This window comes from Protobothrops mucrosquamatus, unplaced genomic scaffold, assembly GCF_001527695.2.
Source record: "Protobothrops mucrosquamatus isolate PMUCROS unplaced genomic scaffold, P.Mucros_1.0 scaffold1126, whole genome shotgun sequence".
Taxonomy (NCBI): Eukaryota; Metazoa; Chordata; class Lepidosauria; order Squamata; family Viperidae; genus Protobothrops; species Protobothrops mucrosquamatus.
The window spans coordinates 67,572-85,940 of NW_015387344.1; the positions used below are offsets into that span (position 1 = coordinate 67,572).

The window sequence follows — 18,369 nt, forward strand, 5'->3', positions numbered from 1 at the left end:
ATCTTGTCAAAGAAATAATATCCTATATTAACAGCGTTGACAATATAGTTCAGTGGTTCTGAGATCACATCTGCCAGTTTCTTGAGAACCTTGGGGTGTAATCCATCTGGTCCTGGTGATTTGAACTCGTCTACATTAGACAGGTGCTCACTTACCATTTTCTTGCCTATCTTAACTTGTGTTTCTATTCTGTTCTTTATGGCACTGTTTTTGATAGGTTGGACTGTTTTTTCCCTTTGTGTAAAGACAGATGCAAAAAACAAGTTAAATAGTTCTGCTTTCTCCCTGTTGCTTGTCACCTTCTTGCCACTTTCCCCCACTAATGGACCAATCATTTCTTTCACTTTTTTCTTGTTTTTTACATGTTGAAATTCTAGTTGCCTTTTGGAAAAAAGCATCTTTAGGGTACACAGCTCTTGATTTTTTTTTAAAGTCCTCCTCTGTTATTTGCATATCATATGGTGAGAGATAACATCATTGACCCACATAAATGTGATATCTTGTTGACAAAGTACCAGCACCAATCCGACAGATGAACATTAAATGACTTGTTGTTATTTGTTTCTCATCAATGGAATAGGTAAAATAGGAAGAAAAGCAAAACACATCTGATAAAAGGATACATCCACCTCCAGGCTTACCAGAAAGTCTCAAAGATAAAGAACCAGCAGGAAAATGATTGTGATATGGATATTGTTGTTTGTTTTGCTGCTTGCTCTGCTGATTCTCCTCTTCCTAAAACAACTCTGGTCCCGAAGACATTTGCCTCCCGGTCCTTTGGCTCTACCTCTCATTGGGACCTTGTGGGCTGACTGGTTTTGGCTTCGTGAAGATTATTTCCTTAAGGTATTTCATTCTAAATAATCAGCCTGTAATATTCAAAATAATTCTCAATTGTTTTCTTTTACCATTATTACAGGCAAATCAATTAATCTAGTAAAATATTCTTGCATGATGAGAAATTTAATTAAATCAAACAAGGGTGATGAGACCTGATTAATCATTTTCCACATCATGCCGGAATATTCAAACTAAGACCTGCTCACCACTGTTTTCACAGAGCAGCAAGTGAAATAATGAGGTTGAATTATTAGAAGACAGATTCTAGTTTAATCTTGCTAATAAATGGTAAAATTGGATAATGGAACCAATTTACCAGAGAGAGGGTAATTTCCCCTTCACTCTGCTCAAATGAGGTTAGACATTCCTCTGTTGAAGATGCTTTATTTTGTATTCCTGCAGTGGACAATAGGTTGAACTTGCTAGCCTAAATGACCTCTACTGATTCTGAAATTCTAGAATGATGAAAAAAAGTTTCTGGATCTGAGTTATAAAGAGTAAGATGTGATGTTATTTATTTATCAAATTCATATATCACCCATTTCATCTAAGTGATTCTGGGTGGCTTACAAATAAAACCCATACAGCCATATACATGAGTCATAGATAAAAACAATGTTAAAAACAGGAATAAATCAATTTGAGACTTTGGGAAAAGTGCAGAGAAGAGCAACTAAGATGATTAGAAGGCCTGGAGACTAAAACATATGAAGAACAGTTGCAGAATTTGGGTATGGCTAGTCTAGAGAAAAGAAGGGCTAGGGGAGACATGATAGCAATATTCCAGTATTTGAGGGGCTACCACAAAGAGGAGGGGGATAACTTATTTTCCAAAGCACCAGAGGGCAGGACAAGAAACAATGGTTGGAAACTGACCAAAGAGAGAAGCAACCTGGAATTAAGGACAAACCTCTTAACAGTGAGGACAATTAACCGGTGGAACAGCTTTGCCTTCAGAAGTTGTGGGTGCTCCATCAGTGAAGGTTTTTAAGAAGAGACTGGACAGCCACTTGTCTCAAACTGTATGAGAAGGGGGTTGGACTAGGAGACCTCCAAGTTCTCTTCCAGCTTCAGTTCTAGTCCAGTCCAGTCCAGTCCAGTCTTAAAACCTGTTATACTTGCAGCCCTGTCTCCATATTTTCTATCTTTTACTGAAGCCAGAGAAAATGGCCCTGCCTACTGAGCAAATTGTAGCACTGAGAACAATGCAGGTTCACCAGGGTGCACTTCCCCTCTGTTGAAGATGACATTTGTCTTCTGCAGTGTCATAAGGCTCTTGCCAGATAAGGCTGTTGCCAGATTCTTTTTGATTTGGGATTACTTTTGACTAACAAGGCTTCCCTCCACAGTATTTTCATGAGCCATGTATTGCATGGAATGTGGCCACATACCAAGCAGATTGTAACACCTTACCCAATAGTTTGTATGGAGATTTTATTGCTCCTGTGGCCAATCTTAATTCAGGTTGCCACCCATCAGATAAAGAGCAACCCTGCCAGGCAGATCAAAGTCTGTAGACCGTCCTGTCAACATAGCAATCAGTTGGAGAATTGAAGAGTTGATGGCTTATAAAGGAAGAAGGTTAGAGAGGTTGAGAAAGCCTCTTCAAACCATCCAAATTGTAGTGCTCAAAAGATGTGACTCATGAACAAGCTGCTTCAGACAACCATTGACTAACATACCTGTCAGTCACAGGAGGAGTGGGCAGTAAGAAGGCCCTCTCTCATCCAGGGCAAGGGGGAATGGAGAAAACTGTTGACCCGGACTTAGGGGACAGTGAATATGTGCAGATGGCCCTGCTCTCTCTGGCCACTTGCAGACCCATGATTGCAAGGTCATGAAAGGACAGCAAAGGAAACACCCAATATTCTAACTCAGGGGTCTCCAACCTTGGCGACTTTAAGACTTGTGGACTTCAACTCCCAGAATTCCTCAGCCAGCTTGGCTGGCTGAGGAATTCTGGGAGTTGAAGTCCACAGGTCTTAAAGTTGCCAAGGTTGGGGACCTCTGTTCTAACCCACCTGGGAACATGTGGTGCCTTGGGGAAACACCCAAACCACCCAAAAGGGAACATATTAGCTACTTCTGCTTTCTTCCTTCTCATCTACAGTGTGCCAGCCTTAAAGGGCAAAGTCTCTATCTTATGTGTGTCAGCTTTGCTGGGTGAATTGCTTATGTAATCAAAGTAGGTATAAAAATAAGGCTTTTTCGATATCTGGGGCTTTTCTCTCTGTTTAGAGAAGCCCGTCTTTACTCAGCTGAATAAACACGTAACTCTTGAAGGCAACTTTTTTTATTTTATTTATTTTTAAATTTAAACTTCTGGTTTCCTGTATGTTTTATCAAGCAAAACCCTCAGAACCTACATATCAAAATAAGATTGGAGATGGTGGATTTTAGGCAGAAATATAGAGAAGGAAATGTCCCAGGAAAATAAAAGAAAGTGGATGGAGAAGTTCTTAGCACGAATCTTAAAGAGAGAAAAATCTAAAGAGTAGAGAATATGGTGAAAGGTCTTAGAATTGAGGACTGAGGAAAGATTGTAGGTGGTATATTATCTATTTTATTTGATTGTAACATTTCTCAACATTGATTCACTTGGCAGCATGCAAAACGATATGGAAATATATACTCCATGTGGGCTGGACCTCACCTTGTAGTAGTATTGTCTGGATTCAAAACTGTGAAAGAAGCAATGACCAGCTTCCCAGAGGAATTCTCTGATCGACCATATGATGGTTTGTTGAGTACTTTACAGAATGGAAGGGGTAGGTGCAAATAGTAAGAAATGGTATCTTAATAATCATCAGTATAATAATTTGTGGTAATATTATGCATATCTATATATCTATCAATCTATATCAATCTATATCTATCAATCTATATCTATCAATCTATATCTATCAATCTATCTCCATCTCCATCTCCATATCTATATCTATATCTATATCTATAATCTCACACCTTTGAGATATATATGAGAGAGAGTGTTTTCTCCACTCTACCCCAAATTATTGTGCATATCCATAGATTTCTATTTGGTCTATTACATTCATAAGTTGATTTTGACATTATTTCTTTTTCATTAAAATTCTACCTCTTTTTTTTCCTGAGGCTCTTATAATTCAACTAAAAATTTCCACATCTTCCCTTTCCTCTTCAATCCATTCCTTTTTTTTGTTCATATTTTGTTTCTTCCTTCAAATTTTCATTGTCATCCATTCCTCTCTATATGACCCTTCCATCCAAAGACATTAATTTCAGAATAACTACCTAACTATGCATAATCATACACTTTCACTATTTCCATGTACAAGAATTAGGTTTAGGTGGGGTAGTTTAGTTTAGTCACCACACCACATATGTCTCCCAGTGTCTATGTGACTTCCAAAATGATTAAATATTTTTTAAAGAAAAAAAATAACATGGCCATAATTTTACGAAAGGACAACATGTCAGAAGGGTTTCATATTCCCACCTGAAATTCAGAGAATACAACTACACCTGGTTTTTTTTAATGTGAATGTTATCAGGTATAACTTATCATTGTCTGCTGATGCCCTCAGGAATTATTCTTTCCAATGGCTACACCTGGAAACAGCAGAGACACATCGGCATCACTTCTCTGAGGAAGCTGGGCCTGGGGAAAAAAAGCATTGAGCATCAGATAGAAGACGCAGCTCAGACATTGGTGGAGATCTTTAGACAAACAAAAGGTATGCAATTTGCGGTAATGACTCAAATCTCTGTCTGCAAATTTTTTTAAAAAACAGATGCATTTGATTTGATTTTTTTAATTTTTTTTTTAAATAATTGGCAGAGTTCCCAATTCTCTTCCTTCATCCCCTTACAAGCCCTGTTCCTTAAATATTCATTATAAAATACCTTCATTTGCAGGACAGCCATTTGACCCATCACTTCCGGTACTAAATGCAGTTTGCAATATCATATGCGCTTTGAGTTTTGGATGTCAATTTGCTCCTGAAGATGAAAACTACCAGAAGCTAACTCAAGCCCTTGAAATTCTTGTGAATTTCACTGGTAACTTTTTCCATTTTGTGAGTCATATTTTCTATTAAAAAGACAAAGGTCCCAAACCAATTTTGTTTCCATCTGATTTAGTGCTTGAGTTGGGACTAGTACTCAGAGTTGCTCAGTTTCAAGACTTGTGCATAGACCACTAAACCAAAGTGGGTTCTACCTATGAAGGAATCCATCATTTTAGTATCACCAGCAGCTGGCCAACCATGCCATATGTTAACAGCTCCCTGGGACAGTCTCTTGTACTCAGTGGTGGGATTCAAATATGTGAATAACCGGTTCTCTGTGTGGATGCCGCTTCCGGAAGTCCATTCTGGGCCTGGGCAACAAAAAATTAGCTACCGGTTCTGCCGAACTGGTGCAAACTGGTTGAATCCCACCACTGCTTTTACTGCTTCCAATTGTTCCTTTTAAGTTTTTCCTTCCAAGACTCTTGTCGTCTCAGCTGTTCTACCCAAATACACCCTAATTTAGAAATGTTGTTCTTAAAGCACAGTGTAGAGAACTATATATAATACCCTAGTGGGGTCTGAATAATGAGGAAGAATGATATATCTTGATCTTGATACCAGACTTATTTATATATACTCTAGGATTATATACCTTGCAACCATAATTGAGTCCCAATTTTGTTTGTAAATTGTTGCTGCCATAATGTGTCATATGAGTCACCATGTGATTGGACTTGATTTGACAGCTATTTTTACAATTATTGTTGCGAGTCACAGTGGTTGTTAAGCACATCACATGTTCATAATTCTGATTCTAGTTTATCTAATAGGCAGGGCTTTTTTTCTCATAGAACGCCCAGAACGGAGTTCCGGCACCTTTTTTGGATGGAACCTTGTAGGGTAGGCAAGGCAGGTTGTATGATGTGTGTGAGTTCCGGCACCTTTTTTTTTTTTTTTTTTTTGAAAAAAAGCACTGCTAATAGGTGATTTTGGTTGAAATGTATTTTGTAAAACACTACCAGGATTGGGAGCCTCTGAATCTCTCTGAATTGGGATCCATTTTGGATTCTGAGATGCTAACTCAGCATACTATATCACAAGCTAGCAGATGATGAAAATTCAACAATGGTAGTTAATGCATTATTTAGCTGGCATATAAATCCAGCTGGCCTAATTAATTACATCATAGCTCAGTTAGCCATAAGTAATCATATTTACAAAGACTCCCAGGGACAATGAGAGAATAAGAGAATTTTATAATAGCTTTATAATAATCTATTTGCCTCCGACATTACCTGTCAAGAATTTGTAAATAGCTTTTCTGGAGGGCCCTTGAGGTCTAACACCATGTATGTATGGTTTGCCATGTTTTAATGGGTTTGTAATGTTTTTCTTTGGTTATTAAATGTTGTCTATTACTGTGAGCTGCTTGAGAATCTTTTTAATTGTGGTGGGAAATAAATAACTTTTCTTCTTCCTTTTTTTATTAGATGTATGGTTTGTTTCCACAAATAATGAAGTACCTTCCAGGCCCTCACAAGGAGGCCCAGGTGTCTAGGGACCTTATGCTTTTCTTTGCAAAACAGGAAATAGAGAAACACAAGGAATCTTACTCTCTGCATGAGCCACAGGATTTCATTGATCACTATCTTCTTCAGATGGAGAAGGTATGGGTTTATTGTGGTTCAATACTTGAGCAACAAATTATTATTTGTTGTTGTTAGTTGCGAAGTCGTGTCCGACCCATCACGACCCCATGGACAACGTTCCTCCAGGCCTTCCTGTCCTCTACCATCTTTTGGAGTCCATTTCAGCTCACGCCTACTGCTTCAGTGACCCCATCCAGCCACCTCATTCTCTGTCGTCCTCTTCTTCTAGTGCCCTCCATCTTTCCCAGCATGAGGCTCTTCTCCAGTGAGTCCTTCCTTCTCATTAGGTGGCCAAAGTACTTGAGTTTCAACTTCAGAATCTGGCCTTCTAAAGAGAAGTTGGCATTGATCTTTTCTAGGACTGACCAGTTTGAACGCCTTGCAGTCCAAGGGACTCAATATAAATAAACAAGACGAGCTACTGGAACTGTCTTCTTTGGATTTTTTTTTCTTTTTCATTCAGCTCCCATTCTGAATTTAGCGCATGCTAAATTCTGGTTGCTTCCAAGTAAGAGTTATATTGTGCCTCTGCAATATTAGACTTGTTAGACATGGGAGTCTGTGGGAGGAAAAATAAATTCCAAAATAACTGCTTTTTCAACAACAAAGTGGTTGCAGTGCCGCTCCCCAGCTGTTGAAGCACAGCTCCTGAAGTTACTTGCAGACCGGGGCTGCATGGAGGATCTTGTGGGATGATTCTTGGACTCTCCGGAACCCAGGAGAGTCATATAAACTAAAGCAGGGGTGTCAAACTTGCAACATCACGTGACGTGTCGTGACGTATCGTGACTTTTTTTGCCATTGCCGACAATGGGGTGGGCACGGTTTTTGGTATGATGCATCCGGCTTGCGGGCCGGCAGTTTGACACCCCTGAACTAAAGGAATGCTGGTTCCTTCTCTTGGTCAGTTGAAAAAGCAACAGTCCAGAGAAAAACCTTTCAGGGAGCTCCAGGGATCTCTCCCAGGGGGTGTTGTGCATTGGCCATCTTTTCACCAGAAGCTCCTTTCCCCTTTTTTCTAAAGTACCATTAAGAAGGAAAAGAATTAACGAGGTAGGGATTTTTTATTGATTCATACTGAAATGAATACTTATCCTGAAATAATTTTAAAAGGACAGATACTTTCACAGCCTTAACTGTAAGTAAAAATATAAAGGTTTTTGAAACAAGAAAAAAAAATGCCCTCTTCTCCAATGATATACAGACTAATTAATACTGACCCCCCCATTCCTAAACCATTAAAGCAGATTTCCACCTTTGAATGAATGGTTCAAAGGATCTTCACGTTTCACTCTGTATTAAGGTAGCATCACTATATAATAGCATCCATGGGCCTTGTAATTGTAGGTTTCCAGTTACAGTGTCCAATAACTCAGTGACAGCCATATTTATGGTGGTTTGTTTCTCAAGCTGCTTTTCCATCAATAGGCAGATGGTCTGTGTTGTGTCAGTTGTCCCACAATTCTTCATGAAGTTACAATGGTTTGGTGAAAGTTGAATGATGCTTCAGAAAAATCTAGTATTCTATATATTCCATAAATTGTCATAGTGTGGCATAATAGCTACAAAAGCTTGTTGTTAGAGTTGTCCTGGACATAGCTTTTGGATATAACTTTAAAACAGAATGGATTCAGATAAACCTGTTTGTGAACTTTTGTGATTCACTCTAGTACAGATATGTCAAACTTGCGACGTCATGTGACGTCGCACAACGTATCGGAGCTTTTTCGCCATTGCCGGCAATGGGGTGGGCGCAGCTCCGGTATGATGAAACCGGCCCGCGGGCTGGCAGTTTGACACCCCTGCTCTAGTAGATACACATTAGTCACTGTTCCACAGGCAAACAGAACAACAGAATAATAAGGTTGGAAGGGACTTTGGAGGTCCTTCTAGTCCAACCCCCTGCTCAAGCAGGAAATCCTATAACATTTCAGACAAGTGGTTATCCATTTTCTTCTTAAAAACCTCCAGCAACAAAGCACCCACAACTTCTGAAGTCAAACCATTCTGATGATTGATTGTTCTAATTGTCAGGAAATTTATTCCTATCTCTAGTTGGTTCTCTCCTTGATTAGCTTCCATCCATTGCTTCTGCCTTCAGGTGCTTTGTAGAATAGGTTGGCTTCCTCTTCTTTGTGGCAGCCCTTTAGATATTGGAACCCTGCTATCACCCTAATCTTATTGTTTAATTAAACATATCCAATTCTTGTAACGGTTCTTCATATTCTTTAGCCTCCACTCTCCTAATCATCTTTGTTGCTCTTCTCTGTACTCTTTCTAGAGTCTCAACATTTTTTTTTTAATATCATGATGACCAATACTGGATGGAATATTCCAAGTGTGGTTTAACAAGGCATCATAAAGTGGTATTAGCACTTCACGTTCTTGATTCTATCCCTCTGTTAAAGCAACCTAGGACTGTTTTAACTTTTTTGGTGGCTGCAGCACACTGCTGGCTCATATTTAAGTGATTGTCCACTAGGAGTCCAACATCCTTCTCACAGTTACTGCTATTGAGCAAGGTATCCCCTATACTATACCTGTACATTTGGTTTTTCTTGCCTAAATGTAGAACCTTACTTTTTTCACCATTGAATTTCATTTTGTTAGATAGCGCCCAGTGTTCAAGTCTGTCCAGATCCTCCTGTATCTTAAGCCTATATTCTGGAGCGTTGGCTATTCATGCCAGCTTGGTGTCGTCTGCAAATTTGATGATTTCCCCATCTATCCCCTTGTCAAAATCATTGATGAAGATGTTGAAGAGCACTGGGCCCAGAACTCAGCCCTGGGGCACCCCACTACACACTTCCCTCCATGTAGATGCGGTTCCATTGAGGACCACATGCTGAGTACAGCCGGTCAGCCAGCTAGGACTCCAAGATCCCTCTCATAGTTACAACTATTGAATCAGGTTCCATCCATTCTATACCTGTGTATTTGGCTTTTCTTGCCTAAATATAGAACCATAGTTTTCTCACCACTGAATTTCATTTTGTTACATAGGACCCAGTGGTCAAGTCTGTTAAGATCCTTCTGTATCTTGAGCCTACCTTCCGGACTGTTGGTTATTCCTGCCAGCTTGGTACTATCTGAAAATCTGATGACTTCCCCTTCTATTCCCTCATCTAAATCACTCATGAAAATATTGAAGATAGCCATATAGATGCAATTCTATTAAGGACTACATGTTGAGTGTGGTTAGTCAGCCAGTTATGAATCCATCTGCTAGTAATGCTATCTAACCCACTTTTTTCTATTGTATCAAGTAGTAGGTCATGGTCTATTTTGGCCTTACTGAAGTCCAAGTAAATTATGTCCACGGCATTTTTCTGGTTGACTACTTTAGTCATGCTGTCAAACATTTACTGAAGTAACCAACCAATCAACCAAACATAAAATAAAATAAAATAAAATAAAATGCATTCAAGTTCTTCCAAGGCTGAACCTCTCTTTGATCTGGACTACTTTAAGATAGGGACTTATACATTTTAAATCTATCACTTTAATTTTTTACTCTCCTGCACTGATTTTTCTATATAACTGCCAAGCATATATTTTATTCTCATGGAAAATATCCACAAAAAATCTGCATAGAAATAATTGTAATTTTCATTTTTCATTTTGAACATCAGAGCAGAAATGACCCCAACTCTACCTACAATGAAGAGAACCTGGCCCAATGTATTTTGGATTTTTTTGCCGCTGGAACAGAGACAACCGTGGCTACTCTGATGTGGGCACTGCTCCTCTTGACCAATCATCCTGACATCCAAGGTGAGACAGACATGGATAGTGGCAATGATGGTCACTCTCAGGTTCTGAAACACAGAGAACTTTGAAATACTAAGGGCTATTGAATGATGAACTCAATCTATTATTCATAATAATTTTCCTATGAAGATTGTTGATCCTATAAGCAAAAGCATGACATTTAGCAGTATTAAAGGAAAGCAAAGAATGTATATACAAAGGCCTTCTTTGAATCCTGGCCAATGGGAGACACCAGTGTGTGTGGTTGTGGAAAGTGAAGAGTCCCAAGGGCACTGAGAGCTATGACTAAAATGCCATAGGAGCATTCTTCCTTCCATTTACCCACTTAGATAGCTCTGTATCTGCAGGGTTAGGGTTAGCAACCTGGCCAATCCAGGACAGTGGACATGCACCAGATATGATTTTCTTGTCTGAACAGGGGGAAATTTTATCATTATCCCCCTCCCCCGCGGTCGTGGTCAGACTATACCGTGGTGTCTGAGATTTTCCAATGCAGTACACCACCACCCCTTTGCAGGGAAGCCAAATCTACTCAAATGATCTACCCTCGGTGATTGATGGACTCACTCAGGTTGTAGAGGGAATTGGTGGATGTCTCAGGGACTCTGCTGCACGGTCTTCTGAATGTTCTGGTTACAGCCTGGAATCAGAAAGCAACCAGAACCATGTACAGGATTGTGCCCATGCACTGTCTTCCTGCTCTACCATTCCTGACACTCCTGTAATTTATAGAGGAGTTGATGGTGTCAAAAATGGCCAAGACCCAACATGGGTCAGAGTTGCCATTAAATCCTACCTTATACATGAGTGCTGACCAGTGACTCTGTTTAAGGTTACCAGGACCCTCCTTAGGGAAGGAAAGCTCAGATGACTATTTAGAGCAGTAGTCAACCTTGGCTCTTTTATGACTCGTGGACTTAGCTGGCTCAGGAATTCTGGGAGTTGAAGTCCACGAGTCATAAAAGAGCCAAGGTTGACTACCCCTGATTTAGAGGAACATGAGGAGGAATTGGCCACACACCTAACAGATAATTCAAAGATGCTTTTTCAAAAGACAGCTGGATTGTTTTTTTTCCCTTGATGGGGGAAAGGGAAGGAGATGGAAGGATAGGTATTGACAGTTGAGACTGGATAGTGGGGGGATGGAAGGTCAGGTTTTGACTGGAGGATGGGGAGAGGAATGGAAGTATTGTATTTCTTTGCAGTCTTCTGGTCATTAGCACTCTCCCTGAGAGCTCCTGAGGTCCCTTGGGGGTTTAATCTTTGCCCTCAGGGTTACCTGAATCAGGATGCAATTGGTTGTGGAATCTTCTTGGAACTTCTGCATGATCTATGTTGTGGACTGGAGATGGGTGATGTCTTAACCGTCCCCCTCCATTGGTTGAGAGAGGGCTGCTCAATGTTATCATAAATGGCCTCTTTTAGCCCTCTTTCAAACTTAATAACTTCTCTATCCAAAATGTAGACTTTGCTGTCTTCAAAAGAGTGATCTTTGTCTTTCAAATGCACATGGACTGCTGAAACTTGTCCTGGTTGGTTTGAGCTTGAGTTTGTGCCATGCCCTTGTGGAGTAGTTGTTTAGTTTCACCTTTGTACAGATCTGCACATGTCTCATTGCATTGTAAATGCATATATCACATTGCTCAGTTGGGTCTGGGTGTTTTATCTTTGGGGTGGACATACTTCTGTCTTAGTGTATTCTTGGTTTCCACCACTAAAGAATGACATTCAGAAACAAACAAAGGAAACCCAATATTGAAAATGTAGCTTCTATTTTTTTTTCCCCTAGGGAAAGTCCAGAAGGAGATTGAAGATGTGTTTGGCTTTTCAAGGTCAATTTCCTATCAGGATCGGAAGAAGCTGCCCTACACCAATGCTGCGATTCATGAAATGCAGCGTGTAAAGTATATCTTCCTAGCTGGGGCTCCCACGCAAAGTACAAAGGAAGTGAATATGAAGGGTTATTGCATTCCAAAGGTGAGAAATATGGTCAGGCTGCATTCCAGTAGCTCAACATGGAATGAAAAGCAAAATATGGCACTTGGACAAAAGCTCTCTGTTCAGGAACTCCCAATGTAGTCATGCAAAATTGAATAAGCAAGAATAACAAACTTTTTTGAGGATAAATTATGGGGCTTAAAACCAAACACCTCAGATTTTAAAGCTAGAATCATAAACATTTATTTATTCTAGGAAGATAATAAGAGAGATTGTAGGCTGGATTTAAGTTCAAAATTATAGTCATGTATACTGTTCCTTTGTCCATTTTGGGGGCAATCTGGTATAATAAAGAAATATACACCCAGTTCTCTGTTTTAATGGGAGGGAGGGGAGAAAGGAAGCTAAATAATTGAGCAGCTACTGTTCTCAGAATGTGCTTTGGGAATGAACAAATATGGGTCCACAGTGGCAAGCTAAACCAAGTGTTTCATCAATATTGGGTTTTTTTGCCCATTTCTCTTATAAAAAATGCTCTGTTTAATCATCTCTTTTTTTTAACAGGGGACTATTATTGCCCCAAACTTGCATTCTGTTCTTCTTGATCCTGAACAATGGGAAACACCTAAAGAATTCAACCCAAATCACTTTTTGGATAAGGATGGGAAATTCATTGAACGAGAAGAATTTCTGCCATTCGGAATAGGTACATCCATGAGCCCAAAGCAGTTTATCACGTATACATTCCCATCACCCCCATCATTCAGTTGGTCTCAAATCATGATCTGAATAGAAAACCAAGGAATCTGAATTCCTTCTAGTTTCAAAACTATGAGAGTGTGAACTTCCCCTTAGGCTGCAAATGTTGAAGTACAAATAAATACTAGTTAAATTTAGATTGTAATCAGTAGATCTTTGTAAGACATATACAAATTGCACAATTTTCTCTAGGACAGAATTGTTAGCTAAATCCAACCATTTGGTTGTAGCTTCTTACCAATAAAATTGGACTATAGTTCCAGATGCATTAAGCCCTGCCTTTTTAATACTGTAGCATTCCCCCTACCACAGTGCTTCCATTTTTTGTGTACCAATGAATCCTTCTCCATTGATGGTGCAGATAGCAAAGAGACATATTCAGTTATGATAGATATGAAAAGCTATTGTTGTCCCAGATAGCTCAGGCCCTTTTACCTGGTGTGCAGGCCTTATGAACCACCCCAGAAAAGTGGACAGGAAAAGATTTTTATTTGTCAATAAAAGTTTTATCCAGAAGCAAGTTCCAAATGGGAACACCTCTGGTCGGAATGGACCCCCTTTTATACAATTTTGAAAAGCATACATTTCCATGAACCCTTCTTATACGCCAATCAGTAAAATCAACATCTTGCATACTTCTTCAGGCATTACAGTAGCTCGGTTCAGCTAAAGGTTACAGTTAAAAGTTACAAGATAGACTAAGATGTTTATCTTATTAATAATATTCCTCTTCCTAAAAACCTTACTAAGCAATTTGGTACCAGGATCTTGTCAGGCATTCCTCAGCAGAAGATAGATGGTCTCCTCAATCTGGCATTATTTCTTTTTGAAAAAGCAGTTTAACCAAAGTCTAACCACACCAATAGATTCAAAGCACTGTGTCTAAAAGCTACTGTCTGAATTTAACTTTAGCGTGTTTTTCTTCAGCCAATCATTTATCAGGTTGAAGACACATTCAAAGAAACTGATTATTTCCTTGAAGTTGGCTAGTAGGGATCACTAGACATGGCAGTTATCACATACTGATGTCACTCTATTCCCAGACTCTGCTCATCCACATCAATGACCACATTAAATAGGAATATCCAAAAATCACCTTGTGGGTATAGTCCAACATGAAGGACTGGAACCAATATGCCCGCAGAGCCCAACTCCAATTGATGGTCCTGAAGGATACATGGTCAATGAATTGAAAGTAACTGAGGAAGGCAGGAAAATTATCTCTCCCCACATCCAGTTTCTGGCATAACTTATTTGCCAAGCAAACCAAACCAGATTCAATAGCATAGATAGATGGATGAAGTCCCAGTTGAAATGGCCAGTTTCATTCAAATGGATTTGTGGCTGTGAGACCATTGATGGTCACCTGTGATATTTGAGAATGACATGTAATGATAAATCAAACTGTGATTAAACTCTGCTAGTAAAAAGAAGGACTCATGAGTGATGACGTAACTACCCAGGCCATCTCCATATTTCACAAATCAGCCAGGACTCCACAATAGATGAGGCATAAGATTCCCATGGTTGACTCCAGTCAGACTTATCTAGTATCTTAACCAAACTATTTTCATGGCTCTTTGTCCATGTAGAATATAATCTGAAAGTCATCTCCAGTGTCTGCAAAAGTTGATTGCCATCCCTGCAGAACTCTCATCTGTCTATGGTAATAAGAGTTATGCAAAGCTGGTTCTTAAGTGATGATGTAACCACCCAGGCCATGTCCATATTTCACAAATCATCCAGGATTGTACAATAGACAAGGCATAAGATTTCCTTGGTGCTCCATCCAGACCTATCTGGTACCTGGACCGGACTATTTTGGTGGTCCATCATCCTTACAGAATATGGCTGTCAACGCTGCAAATACTGTATATTCTTGCTTTGACAATATGCAGAACTGTCTGGTATTTTTATAGTTAAATCAGGCAACAGTGAAAGGGGAGGAGAATAAGGAAAGCCCGGGAAAAAGAAACCGGAAGTAAATCACATCTTCCAAGTTAATTGGAAGATGTGAACCATGACCCCAAAATAGGGGAGGGAAAAATGCCTGGAATGTATGGGCAACGGAAAAGCATCTCAGATCTAAGCATTTCTACCATGCCGTACTGACATCTCTGTAACCTTAATAAATGCTTTTAGGAAAAAAATATGCCTGAAAGTCCTTTTAAGTGTTTCGTTAATCAGACACATGACATCATGCTTAGATCTGAGATTCTTTTCCGTTGCCCATACATTCCAGGCATTTTTCCCTCCCCTATTTTGGGGTCATGGTTCACATCTTCCAATTAACTTGGAAGATGTGATTTACTTCTGGTTTCTTTTTCCGGGGCTTTCCTTATTCTCCTCCCCTTTCACTGTTGCCTGATTTAACTATAAAAATACCAGACAGTTCTGCATATTGTCAAAGCAAGAATATACAGTATTAGCAGCGTTGACAGTGGCCTGAAGAAGGTCATCTCCAATTTCTGCAGAAGCTGATTTCCATCCCACACAGCTATCCATGGCAATAAGTCTTTTGCAGAGCAGGTTCCTCAGACAGAAACAAAATACGAAAGTCAGCATCTTGGGCTCAATAGAATTTGGGCCAGATCCATGGCAGTCACTGCAAACTTGACATGATGCACCATTCCGAAAGTGATAATCTGAGAATGAATATTTAAATCCCTGAGGATTTAAAATGCAGTCCAATGCCACAATAGCAATTACTCTGAAGAGGACAGGAAGAAAGGTTATTTTGCAGACTGTTAATCCCACATTTGTCCAGGCAGCCAGATGCAGAAAAAAAAAACCTAACAAGAATATGTGTGTGATCACTGAAAGAGAATTCCTATAGATTATGTCAAATCCACCTCCATCTCCTCCAGCTGTAATATGATGCAATGTGGAATAACGTATTAGTATACAATGTGGAATAACAATTCACCAGTGGAACAGTTTGCCTTCAGAAGTTGTGGGTGCTTCATCACTGGAGGTTTTTCAGAAGAGACTGGACAGTCATTTGTTTGAAATTGTATAGGGTCTCCTACTGGAGGAGGGGGTTGGACTACAAGACCTCCAAAGTCCTTCCAGCTTTATTCTGATTGATTGACATTGATTCATTGACTGATTGATTGAAAGTAGTCGACAGAGAGGTGAAAAAGTGACTTCCCTCTTGTAGGCCCATCTCTGGAAAACATGTCAGATCATTTTTTCATGGGTGTATAACTTTTCCTTTGAAATGGTGTACCATTTAGTACAATCTGAATTAAAGGCATCTCTCTGATGGGTGTCAACAAACAAAAGTAAAAGAGAGAAAATAGCTTTATTCCAAAGGTGCTTTTTCTTGAGGCAACTGGACTGTTTTTTTCTTTGAAGATGTTTCACTTCTCATCCAAGTTCCTTCAGCTCTGACAGGAAGGTGGGGAATGGAAGGATTTATACTCCTTGCAGACAACTGGTCATTTGCATTCTTTTAGAGAGTCATTGAGGCCACCTGGAGGTTTATCTGTGTCATCAAGGTCACCCAAGTAGTGCAAATGGGTGTGGACCCTTCTTGGAACTGCCTAAAGGACAATCATTATTATCCACTTCATGCATGCCTTGTCTTATCTACAGGTCAACGTTCCTGTGTGGGAGAGCATCTGGCAAGAATTGAGATCTTCATCTTTCTGACCAACCTGTTGAGGGCCTTCAGCTTCCGGTTGCCTGCAGGAGTGAAAGAACTCAATGAAGTCCCTGTTGTAAAAGTGACATTGCATCCACATCCTTATAAACTATGTGCTATTCCCACACAGGATTAAACTTAAACAACATAAAAAAGGTAAAAGTAAATATAGAGTAGCTTTTCAGTATAAATGTTTCTTACATACCTGATGTTATGCTACTCAAATAAAAGATCCTTTAAGGTAAACAAAGTCTTGAAGTTCTTTTGAAGAGTTTCATCTGTCAGAACCATGACACCGATAAGAGGTCATAAGGGCATGAGTGATTGAGAGCAAAAATAAGAAATCAAAAGAAGAGTCATTGATGACGTTAGTAATATTCATCTGGAAGTGTCACCCTCCGTGAAAATAATTAAACTGGAGACTATAATACCTCTTTTGTCTGAAGAGACAAAAGTGTGAAAGTAATTAGGAAAGACACAGAAATAAAATAACTGAAAACATCCATTGAAGTCTTATTGTGTTATGCTACTTGTGCCTTCTTCGTAAATTTTGTGATCTCCTCCAATACTTCTGTTGGAAGAAGCAATTTCAGCTCTTGGAGTTTGTGTTCCACTCTCTCTTTCAAAACCTCAATTGTAAAATTAATCCACCTTACTGTTTTGTTGAGAAGTGGAGCTGTGCTATCTGATGATTTAAAGATATTGGTATGGAAGCCTGGCTGGCACAAAAAGAAAGCCTCAGTTAGATTTTTTTTTAAATGGGATTTTCTGATCTATGATAGAGGATCCTAAAGTCTCAACTAATGGGCTAAAAGGAGATTTTTAGATGAAGGGAATTATGATTAGTGTATTTAAATATTTTTGTTAAATGATAAAAAAATAAGGGACTAACTGCCTTAATACTTAGGATTTACACTTATACGGGAAATGAAAATTAATGATTAGGAATTAGGTTCGAACTATTGTTTAGCCCAAATAATGTAGATGATAGACTTGAGACAATAAAGGACACTCTACCAGTATTAGGATAAGAAATAGAAAATGTTTATGAAATAAGATAAGAATATATTTAAGCAAGTAATATGTATATTCTAGATATGATAACTTTTATGTAGTGAAATAAAGGAAATTTGGATTACCCAAAATTTAAACACTACGGATATTAAAGGTTAAATTGGTATATTGTAATCAAAAATTAAAAATTAGGTAAAACTGAAAAATAGGATATGGATATGTATTAGCAAAAAACATATTGATAAAGGTTTTAATTAACTTTGTAATAATTAAAAATCTATTAGCCTAAATGTGATATAACAAATGTTAAGGGAAATAGAGAAGGAATTTCTGATGATGTAACCTGAAATAGGTACTAAAGATCTTGTTATTGAACCATTGATTACCCAGTCACCACGTTGGTTTCCGAATACTCAATGTAAAATTTGAAAGCCAATAAAATTTGTTTGTTTGTTTGTTTGTTTGTTTTAAAAAAAGTGGAGCTGTGCTTTCTGCAGGATGTTTTTTGCCCTGGGTCCTTTCACTGTTGAACACAGGATACAGACTTTTGGGAATGAGTCTGGGCTGTCTGCATCTGGAGTTTAGGCCTCAAATGGTTCCTGCAGTCTGCAAGTTTTCTGGAAATCCATTCGCACCTCTGCACCATTCAAAGGTTGTTCATCCCAAAGGCATGACTAAAGCTCTATGGAGATTCTCAACCAATCAGGTCATGATTGTCACAAGGTGCTTTTTTCCAAAAGGCATCTGAACTTCTTTTTTT

General features: G+C 39.1%; 1 protein-coding gene across 1 annotated transcript; it reads left to right on the plus strand.

The window, feature by feature from the left end:
- The first annotated feature begins 675 nt into the window (after nt 1-675).
- LOC107291413 (cytochrome P450 2J5-like) lies at nt 676-16,731 on the plus strand. Its single transcript, XM_015820407.2, has 9 exons — nt 676-846; nt 3,446-3,608; nt 4,407-4,556; nt 4,738-4,898; nt 6,323-6,499; nt 10,114-10,255; nt 12,042-12,229; nt 12,755-12,896; nt 16,547-16,731. The coding sequence occupies exons 1-9, from the start codon at nt 676-678 to the stop codon at nt 16,729-16,731; spliced, it is 1,479 nt and encodes a 492-aa protein (XP_015675893.2).
- The last annotated feature ends 1,638 nt before the right edge of the window (nt 16,732-18,369 follow it).

Coding starts and splice junctions, on each gene's coding strand:
- LOC107291413 (XM_015820407.2), top strand. CDS start 676: ATGATTGTGATATGGATATTGTTGTTTGTTTTGCTGCTTGCTCTGCTG. Junction 847..3,445: donor GTGAAGATTATTTCCTTAAG/GTATTTCATTCT, acceptor TTCACTTGGCAG/CATGCAAAACGATATGGAAA. Junction 6,500..10,113: donor ATCTTCTTCAGATGGAGAAG/GTATGGGTTTAT, acceptor TTTGAACATCAG/AGCAGAAATGACCCCAACTC.